The sequence below is a fragment of the Amblyraja radiata genome, chromosome 4 (assembly GCF_010909765.2).
Source record: "Amblyraja radiata isolate CabotCenter1 chromosome 4, sAmbRad1.1.pri, whole genome shotgun sequence".
Lineage (NCBI taxonomy): Eukaryota > Metazoa > Chordata > Chondrichthyes > Rajiformes > Rajidae > Amblyraja > Amblyraja radiata.
The window spans coordinates 112555361-112566313 of NC_045959.1; the positions used below are offsets into that span (position 1 = coordinate 112555361).

The 10953-nt window shown below is 45.5% G+C and overlaps 1 protein-coding gene across 1 annotated transcript; it reads right to left on the reverse strand.

Annotated features, from left to right (window-relative positions):
- Window positions 1-245: 245 nt before the first annotated feature.
- On the reverse strand, window positions 246-10673 carry lsm5 (LSM5 homolog, U6 small nuclear RNA and mRNA degradation associated). The gene is made up of 5 exons (XM_033020270.1): window positions 10555-10673; window positions 9874-9969; window positions 4174-4201; window positions 2117-2189; window positions 246-487 (listed from the first exon to the last, which is right to left on the reverse strand). The coding sequence occupies exons 1-5, from the start codon at window positions 10595-10597 to the stop codon at window positions 455-457; spliced, it is 273 nt and encodes a 90-aa protein (XP_032876161.1). The 5' UTR covers window positions 10598-10673; the 3' UTR covers window positions 246-454.
- Window positions 10674-10953: the final 280 nt, after the last annotated feature.

The window sequence follows — 10953 nt, forward strand, 5'->3', positions numbered from 1 at the left end:
GCTTGAGGGAGATCTTCTTTCATCGCACCAAAAGAGACCCTCTTCCAAAATATTTTGTATTCTCTTCCATAGATGATTTTAATATTTAGGTCCAAAGGTCTGTATTTCAATTGTGAAATATCTACCCCAATGACACTGTTTGACAAAATATCATTTCAGAAGAAATTAACCAGAGAATCCAAAGATGTACCTCGAATAAACACACGTTTCCATTTTAAATATAAAATCACACACAATACAAGTCATAACTTATAGAACATTTTATTTTTATTTAAAAAACTTATATATACTTAGTCATGATTCACCTCTTCTGAGACAGTCCACTCTTTGCTCAACATACAAAATATTAGCAAATGTTTGGAAATTATGTTGAAATTAAATTTTAGAAAGTCAAAACACAAAAACTCAAAACTAAAAATTCAAAACTTCACAGCTGAAAGTCAGAAGGATCCATTCATACTTCAGGGCCTTCACCACCAGGTATAAGCTGGAAAGGTTAAAAGAAGATTTAAAATACGTACAATATTAAATAAATAGCCACAGTTGGCAATAACAAAAATAAATGAACATAAACAAAGATATAAAAATTAATCACAAAGATTAATACCTATACCAATAAATTAAATATATATATTTTACAGCAATACATATTTTTCAACATTTGAGCAGCTAATGAGATTGCTGCCGCACACACACACACACTTATTTGGTGGATATTTCCTTTCTATCAATCAAAGTTTTGTGACAAAAATAACAGCTGAATGTCTGGAAAATAAAAACTAGTGGGGGAATAATGACAAATAATTAAGGAACATATTTATACTAGATAGACAGCATGGCATAGGAATATATAAAGAAAAAGGTAATAACAAATCAGAAAAGCAGAGTAACAGGAAACTACATTAAGATAGTATGGTAAAACATTTTGCAGGCATACAAGTATTGAGAATGAGTTATCAGAAGAGGTGGAGGCAGGATCAGACGCATCTGGTCAGCTACTTGACTTGCCAAATAGAGGAATTGATGCAGGCAAGTGAGATTAGTATGGATAGGCATGATGATCAGCATAGATGCAATAGGCCAACATGCCCATTTCCACGCTGTGTAGCTGCACAAGGGGCAGCACAGTGGTGCAGCAGTATTCTGCCTGGCAGTGTGAGACCCAGGTTTAATAATGACTAGGGGATCTGCACGGAGTTTGTACATTTTCCTTGTAACCACGTGGGTTTTCTCTTGGTGCTACATTTTCCTCTCATATCCCAAAGATATGCAGGTTTGTAAGTTAATTGGCTCCTGTAAATTATCCCTCATGCATAGCATAGAACTTGTGGATAGGCGAAGGCCTGTTTCCACAATGTATCTCTAAACCAAACTAAAATCTGAGATATGGTAGTAATATCAAAAATTGGGATAACTGGGCCAAAACTGCTACCAGAGTAGTTTGCATACAAGTAAACTAAAGATTTACTTCCCTGGCTTCAACAATGTTCACTTGCTGCACAAAGATCTCCCAAAATAAACAGACAATATCACACAAGAATAACACATGAAATAGCTGAAACAATGAGTCAGCTGAGCCACCTTTCCAAGCTGTCAAGGACTTTTGAATGTTTCAAATGTTCTTGAACGAAAACTGCAATAACGCTAAAATTTCCAGAAAGGGCATAATTTCAAAGGTAGATTTCAAAGTAGATAAGTATAAGGTGTAAATTTCTTGGCAAGAAAACCAATAGTATCTGATAGTAAAATGGCAGAATGAAGAGTATGAGGAAAAAAAAGGATTATTAAAATGAAACTGTGGGGGCAGTCACAGAACAAAACAGAGTAGAGCATTAGCTGATGAGGCTAAAAAAGGCACATCCAAGCTTTATATCCAAAATAGTTTTACATGAGGAATAATTTACTTTCGATCTTTATTTAGTCAAGCAGGAACAAAATAATCCATGAAAAATTATTGCAAATACAATTATTCATTTTCTTTCTAACAAAAACAATCCCAAAAAAAGGAAACTGCCTAGTGCAGGCTTATTCTAGTTCCTACATCGTGCCAAATATCAGAAAGCTTGGAAAATCCAGACAAACCTTTGTCTGGTGTTTTTTTGCTGCCATTACATACCATAGTTATGTTGTTTCCATTCAATAAGATTTGGTCCAGTTTTGTGATTCTTCTTCCTTCTGGTGTGATCTCACTGTAGAAGGCAGAAGATAAAGTAAATGGCGCTGCAACTGCAGTCTAGTTAGATTGAATGAAAAGTTCAAAAGAGCGTGTGGGGTGTCTTGGACATAGGTAGGGAGGGATCCCTCCCGACCTATGTCCAAGACACCTCACACAAATCCCTCCCTACCTTTGTCCAAGACACCTCACACGCTCTTAGTCTCCTCCATGACTTTCGTTTTCCAGGCCCCCACTCCCTCATCTTCACCATGGATGTATTAGTCACTCTACATCTCCATCCCCCACCAGGAGGGTCTTAATGCCCTCCGTTTCTTCCTCAACCGCAGAACCAACCAATCCCCGTCAATTAATACTCTCCTCCGCCTAGCAGAGCTGGTTCTTACCCTTAACTTTTCCTTTGACTCCTCCCATTTCCTCCAAATCCAAGGCGTATCTATGGGCACGTGCATGGGCTCCAGCTATCCCTGCGTCCTTATAGGGAACGTCGAACAATCCTTGTTTGAGGCGTACCATGGCCCTATGCCTGAACTCTACCTCCGCTACATTGACGACTGCATTGGTGCCACCTCCTGCACCCATGCAGAACTCACTGGCTTCATCCATTTCACCACTAACTTCCATCCGGCACACAAATTCACCTGGACCATTTCGACATAAACCTACCGTTTCTAGACCTCACTATCTCCATCGCAGGTAACAGACTACTGACCGACATCTACTACAAACTCACAGGGCTATCTGGACTACACTTCTTCCCATCCTGCTTCCTGTAAGGACTTATCCCCTACTCCCAGTTCCTCTGCATCCAGGATGAGGTGTTCAAACTAGGGCATCGGAGATGTCCTCATTCTTTAGGGAACGGGGGTTCCTCTCTTCGACCATAGATGAGGCTCTCACCAGGGTCTCCTCTATATTCCGTAGCTCCCCTCTCACTCCCCATCCCCCCCACTCATAACAAGGACAGAGTCACCCTTGTCCTCACCTTCCACCCTACCAGCCGTCATATACAACAGATAATCCTCCGACAATTTCGCCACCTCCAACAGGATCCCACCCCTGGCCACATCTTCCCATCTCCTCCCCTTTCGGCTTTCCACAGAGACCGTTCCCTCCGTATCTCCTTGGTTAATTCGTCCCTTCCCACCCAAATCCCGGTACTTTCCCTTGCAACCGCAGGAAATACTGCACTTGTCGCTTTACCTCCCCCGTGGACTCCATCCAAGGACCCAAGCAGTCTTTACAGGTGAGGCAGAAGTTCACCTGCACCTCCTCATCTATTGCATCCGCTGTTCTAGATGTCAACTGCTCTACATTAGTGAGACCAAGCACAGGCTTGGCGATCGCTTCGCCCAACACTTCCGCTCAGTTCGCATTAACCAACCTGATCTCCCGGTGGCTCAGCACTTCAACTCCCTCTCACATTCTGAATCTGACTTTTCTGTCCTGGGCCTCCTCCATGGCCAGAGTGAGTCTCACCGCAAATTGGAGGAGCAGCACCTCATATTTTGCTTGGGTAGTTTACACCCCAGCGGTATGAACATTGACTTCTCCAATTTCAGGTAGTCCTTGCTCTTTCTCCCTCCTTACCCTCCCCTTCCCAGCTCTCCCTCAGCCTACTGTCTCCTTCTCTTCCTTTCTTCTTCCCCCCCCCCCCCCCACATCAGTCTGAAGAAGGGTCTCAACCCGAAACGTCACCTATTCCTTTGCTACATAGATGCTGCCTCACCCGCTGAGTTTCTCCAGCATTTTTGTCTCCCTTTGATTTTTCCAGCATCTGCGGTTCTTTCTTAAACACCTAGTAACTCTAGTCAGTGGATAATTAGGGATAAACATCCGTCTCTGTTGACTTCACAATGAGGAAAGTTGCTAAAAAACCTGTAACATATCAACTCATTGTCTAACCAGAATACCAAATAAGGTACATTACACTGTATGTTCATTTTAATATTACTAGCAGGTTGCTCTACAGATCAGCAAAAAAAGTTAAATTAACTTACAATTCTGTGACATCTTCAAGTACCATGTCCAAAGATTAGAGTTAAGAAATGCTTCCTGTAGTAAATATATTAACACATACAAATATCAACAATTTTCAGTTCTGCAATGGAGTTTCTGCATAATGTACAGGGCAGGATGTTGAAGCCATGTTGCTTGATGCTAAACTGTCTGCAGGTGGAGTAAACAACTAAAAAAAAAAACTGCTGACATGATAGACGAAATAAAATGCTGGAACTGCTCAAGTACAAAAACAGAAGCAACAAGCCTTAAATAGGAATAGAACACTTTAAAAAGAGGCAAGGGAAGAAAAGCAGTTAACCTTTACAAGTTGATGTTTCATCAGTAATGCCCAGTTGATGATTAGATGGAATGAGATGGGGTGAGGGATGGACAGGTGGAGCTGGGAGGGTAAGGGCACACCTCGAACATCAGCCATGATCATATTGAATGGCGGTGCAGGCTCGAAGGGCCGAATGGCCTACTCCTGCACCTAATTTCTATGTTTCTATGTTTCTATGAAAGTGGAAAATAGCTGGAAGGTAATAGAAGGGACAAATGCTACTGCTGCTCTAATCTAATGATAAGTAAGGAAGGTAGGTTGGTATGGGAACCACATTTAAAGGAGGCGAAGAGCAAAGTGAGGGGAATATAGACGTAGACAAAAGTGCTGGAGAAACTCAGCAGGTACAGCAGCATCTATACAGATGTGGCAGTTCTGTCCAACTGCTACTCTCCACACCTCGAACATCTGGCAGTGAAGTGCCGCCCCTTCTACCTACCGAGGGAATTCACCTCCATCATCCTGACCACAGTCTACTTCCCACCTCAGGCAGACGTCGTCTGGCACTGGAGGGACTGCATGCCTTGGTCAACAAGCACCATACAGCTTACCCCGAGTCGTTTACCACAATAGCCGGGGACTTCAACAAAGCCAACCTGAAAAAAATCACTCCCAAAGTTCCATCAACAAGTCTCCTGCAGCACCAGAGGATTAAACACCCTCGACCACTGCTATATAACTATCAAAGATGCCTATCGCTCTATCCCTCGCCCTCACTTCGGAAAATCCGACCAGTCAGCGGTGCGGCTTCTTCCTGCTACAGGCAGCAACTGAAGAGAGCACCCTCAGAAGTGAGGACTGCACTGGTCTGGGGAAGCAGAGGAATAACTATAGGACTGCTTGGTCTGTAGACTAGGCAATGTTCAAGGACACGGCAATGGACCTGAATGAATACGCCAGTCATTACAGACTTCATAAGGAAATGTGTGGAGGACTGTGTTCCAACAAAAACCTTCCGAGTGTTTCCTAACCAGAAACCTTGGATGAACCATGAGGTTCGCATTCTGCTTAAGACCAGATCCCGGGCATTCAGGTCTAGTGATGCAGAGGTCTATAAGAAGTCCAGATACGACCTTGACAAGACTATCAAAAAGGACAAAAGGGATTCTGCTCTAAGTTGGAGGATGAGGCAGATGTTCAGCAACTGGCTTGAATGCCATCAGGCAAAATCAGGAGGCAGCTCAAACGACAGCGACGAGCCCAATGCATTCTACGCACTTTGATAGGGTGAACACTGATGTGCCTTCCCAAGCCCTCATTCGCCCTGATGGTATGACAGTCACATTCACAGAGGCCGACGTCAGAAGATCCTTTGGGGGGAGAACCCTCGGAAAGCCTGGGCCCGATGGTATACCCGGTCGAGTTCTCAAAACCTATGCAGACCAACTGGCTGGAGTTTTTGCAGACATTTTCAACCTCTCACGTGAGATCTGAGGTTCCCACCTGCTATACGAGGGCATCAATAATACCGGTGCTCAAGAAGAGTAAGGTGACGTGCCTCAATGACTATCTACCAGTGGCACTAACGTCTGTGATGAAGTGCTTTGAGAGGTTGGTTATGGGGCATATAAACTCCTACCAAGACAAGAACATCGACCCACTACAGTCCGCCACTGGCTCTCCACTCTGCATTGGGCCACTTGGCAATAAAAAACACTTACGTCAGGCTGTTGTTTAGACTACAGCTCGACTTTCAATACCATCATCCCCTCCAAGCTGGTTACCAAGCTCACGTAACTGAGTTTCTGCACATCCCTCTGCAATTGGATCCTTGACTTACTCATCCACAGACCATAGTCTGTTCTACTTGGCAGGAATACCTCATCCTCAGTAACAATCAGTGCAGGAGGACCTCAAGGCTGCGTGCTCAGCCCCCTGCTTTACTCAATCTATACCCATGACTGTGTAGACGAACATAGTGCGAACTCCATCATCAAGTTCGACGACGATACCACTGTTGTTGGACGAATTACAGATAGTGATGAGTCAGAGTATAGAAGTGAGATTGACCGATTGACCAAATGGTGCCAGCACAACAACCTGGCTCTCAGCATCATTAAAACCAAGGAATAGATTGTGGACTTTGGAAGGGGAAGTATGAGGACCCACAATCCTGTTTATATCATTGGGTCGATGATGGTCAAAAACTTCAAATTCCTGGGCATGCATATTTCCGAAGATCTTTCCTGGACCCAGCACACTGATGCATTTATAAAGGCACATTAGCGCCTCTACTTCCTGAGAAGACTAGAGATTCGGTATGTCAAAGAGGATTCTCTTGAACTTCTACAGGTGCACAGTAGAGCATACTGACTGGTTGCATCGTGCCCTGGTTCGGCAACTTGAATGTCCAGGAGTGGGAAAGACTGCGAAAAAGTTGTGAACACTGCCCAGTCCATAACCGGCTTTGACCTCCCCACCATTGAAGGGATCTATCGAAGTTGCCGCCTCAAAAGGCAGCCAACATCATCAAAGACCCATACCATCCTAGCCACGCACTCATTTCACCATTGCCATCAGGAAGAAGGTACAGGAGTCTGAAAACTGTAACGTCCAGGTTCAGGAACAGCTTCTTCCCTACAGCCATCAGGCTATTAAACACGACAACAAATAAGCTCCAAGCTATAACAGACTATTATTATTATTGCACTATATTTGTTTATTTATTGACTTTGTGTGCCGTGTATACCCACTGAACTTTTTTTTCTCCCGTTTGTACTATGTTTACATATTCTGTTGTGCTGCAGCAAGCAAGAATTTCATTGTTCTATCTGGTACAAATGACAATAAAACACTCTTGACTCCCTGCTTTCGCATTCAGTTCCCCAGAACTAAACAATAACATTGTTAGCTTTCTGAATTACTTTCTCCACTTGTCTGCCAGACTTTTTGAAACATGTACTGAAACACCAGATCTTTTTGTCTCTTGAGAACGACAATTATCGCTCTCTAACCTTATTGGCTATTCACTTGCATTCCTATACATTTTTGTTACTTCGGCAAATTTAGAAACCATGCCTTTGTTCAAGTCATTTCGACAAATTCTAAAACGATAATAAGAATAGCCAGCAGCAGTCATCGTGGCCCCACATTACATCCTGCCAACCAAAATATAGGAAGGTTGCACGGCAGTCGAGGTCACGACCCATGACCCATACTGTTGCCACGCAACGCCTTCTGGAGTACAAGCGGTGAACGTCAGGTAAGCACTTACTATGGCTGCCAGTGCAGCGGGCCTGTCTTCTGTCCTGACTGGTTCCACTCGTGGACCCCGGGCCATCTGTCCCCGCGACCGGTGGGGGGGGGGGGGGGGGGTGAATCGCCCCGTGTGAGGGTCGGAGGGTGGAATCACCCCGTGTGTGGGTCTGGTTATGGGGTCGGGTGAATAACACCGGTGTGGGTGTCGGGGGGGGGTGAATCACCATGTGCGGGTAGGAGGTGAAACCCCGTGTGTATGGGTGGGGGGGTGAATCACCCCGTGTGTGGGTCGGGGGTGTGATTCGCCCCGTGTGGGGGTCGGGGTCCGGGGGTCAGTGAATCACCCCAGTGTGGGGGTCGGGTGCCGGTGCCACGTGGTCAGTTTAACTGGGTGGGCGGAGGGACCAGACTGTCCCCAACTCTGCTGCAGCTGACGGAATGTTGCCGGGTTTTCGTCCTCGTGTGTCCGCTGCCTAGAGCCATGGCCCCGCTCCACCAGGTCCCGTGTGTGTGCGCTGCCGACCCACAGCCCGTCACAATGCGGTCGCACAGGGGGAGACGGGATGGAGGGCGGCCGTGGCCGGACAGCGCTGACCCCTGGGGGAAAGTGGGGGCCGTCCTGAGGGATCCGCTCCTTCGGCAGCTTACACCTTGGTGCTCGGGTTCAGAGCCCTCAGTCACCCTCCAGCCCCGGGCAGTTTTGGGCCAGGACTTGCCCTCAATCCGCCGGCATGCTGCTCTTTCGCAAGTCAGCGAGCAGCAGTGATTTTGGCGGTTTTCTCTCACGGTTACCCCTATCTATTTCCACAATTTATTTGCGCAAAAATTGACCATTTTGGCAGTTTTTAAACAGGTAAGAAAGTACGTGTTTCGTGTTTTACTATTGTATGCCGGAAGCTGCCCTGTACTCCAGAAAAATTTAGCTACAGTGAGTCACGCCATTTGACCTGATGACCTTACGTGCAACCTCGCTATATCCATTTTGCTCATTCTGCCTCATGTTAGCCCGCCTTTCATCCATTTCAATAGATCATAAAATCAAAAGTGATAAGACTAGAATTAAACTATTTGGCCCATCAAGTCTGTTGCCATTCAATCATGGTTGACCCATCTCTCCCTCCGAACCCCATTCGTCTGCCTTCTCCCCATAACCTCTAACACCCATACTAATCAAGAAATCAATATTTCTTAAGCTTTTATTTATCCCACAGTAACCTGTCATACATCTAAATATATGCTAGAAATTCAAATATAGGCAACTCATAATATTGTCATTTGTATCATGGAAATCCAATCGTAGAATTCATAAATCACTACCACTACAGGCTGAAAAGTGATTAGAGAAAACAAGAGGCTGCCACCGACCTCCAACCACATTCCATCTGCCCCCTCACTCCCCTCTCTCCATACCTATTACTATGGTCCAGCTTTCAGTTTGTCTTTTTGCTCCAGATCACAATAATTGCAGTTGCTATGTCTCCAAACAAAATGTATACTTGCAAATTTGCAGCAGTAGTCAAATATTTAAAAAAATATATTGCAGGTACTGGTCACTTAAAATTGCTTTGGAAACTGACAATTGATACACCCCAGATAATTAAATTTATCTTTCTTCTGCCCACCATTATAATTCTCTCGCCAATGGACTGAGCACATGCAGGATTTTGTCCACTTACAATCCAAATTTTCCCAACTTCTTATAGCTAAACGCCCTCTAATCCTAGCAGCATTCTCATAAACATTTTCAGCACAAACTTGTTCTCATCAACCCATGCCAATTTGATTTGTCCAGTTTATAAAATTATAAAAATCACCCTGGTGCCATTCTTACAAGCCATTAAGGTTTAGACTTCACAGCTAGCAAAATCATCCTTCCACTTCTCCTCTGTTAAGCCCTCCCAATCACTTCACCTGCTCCAAGGATGTAGACCTAGACGACCCAATATCTCCTCATAACAGACTAACCATTCCAGATTTATTCTGCTGAATCTTTGCAGTACTCCCATTTTTAATGAGGTATTCCCCTCCCCCCCCCCCCCCGTGCAAAATGATACAAAATACTCCATGTATGGTGAACACCAACACTGCCTGACCTCAGGAGTCAATCAGTTCAAGGAAAATCCTCGAAGCATGACATTAAAAGTAAAGCAGAAAAGGATACTGACAAAATCATCAAAACCTAGCAGTGTTCCTACAATTTCTTTGTCATTTTTCATGACAATGTGAATACGTGAGCCGATGCATTTGTCCACCAGTTCTGAAATAGAAGAGAAAATATTGAATCTGCAGAAAGCCAAACAAGATATAAATAAAACATGTGTATTAACTGTGAAGCCACTTGCTTAGATGGTCGTCACAATACATTGCACTGGAATAGTGCACCTCCACCTCCCTTCCCATCCAATACCTACAGCAACTCCACCTCCTCCCCCTTCCCCACAAAAATAATTGCAAGTAGAACAAATTCACCATTGCTAACTATTTAAAATAACATGTGAGTGATAACATTGAGTGAAACAGGGTTGACAATTGAAGAAGAGTCTCGACCCGAAACGTCACCCATTCCTTCTCTCCAGAGATGCTGCCTGTCCCGCTGAGTTACTCCAGCATGTTGTGTCTATCTTCTGTTTAAACCAGCACCTGCAGTTTATTCCTGCAAAACTCTTCGCTGCACATGTGGCAATAATAAACCCCAACCCGATTTAGGTAGTGCATGATTAGACTATTTCCGACGTTGGGCTGGTTTTAACTTGGGATCTTTAAGCATCGGCCTGTGTTTTGTTTCCTCGCCGCCTAGTGTGAGGCCCGGTGCCGGTGCCGTTGCCTCAATGCCGGCGCTTACCGAGCGGCAGCAGCTGCGACGGGTTGGTCGAGTTCAGCGCCATCTTCCCTCCGCGAGGCGCGGCCGCCCAACCGACGCCGACGTCATCGCCCCATCAGCCACGCCCCGCATACACGCGCCACATACACGCCGCGCATGCGCGGGCGGACCATCCCGCAGATGCCCGAATCCGGAGATAAATTGTTCAAGAAGGCTCCTCCCCTTCCCCCAGCCCTCGGGCTCCTCCTCCTCCTCCCATCCCCCAGCCCTCGGGCTCCTCCTCCTCCTCCTCCTCCCATCCCCCAGCCCTCGGGCTCCTCCTCCTCCTCCTCCTCCCATCCCCCAGCCCTCGGGCTCCTCCTCCTCCTCCCATCCCCCAACCCTCGGGCTCCTCCTCCTCCTCCCCTTCCTCAGCCCTCG

Bases quoted from the DNA above. Each gene is read 5' to 3' on its own strand.
- lsm5 (XM_033020270.1), bottom strand. From the start codon at position 10,597: ATGGCGCTGAACTCGACCAACCCGTCGCAGCTGCTGCCGCTCG. The intron at 9,970-10,554 runs GTAAGCGCCGGC...CTTCTATTTCAG, and splicing joins GTCGCAGCTGCTGCCGCTCG to AACTGGTGGACAAATGCATC. The intron at 2,190-4,173 runs GTAAGTTAATTT...TGCCTTCTACAG, and splicing joins CTTGAAGATGTCACAGAATT to TGAGATCACACCAGAAGGAA.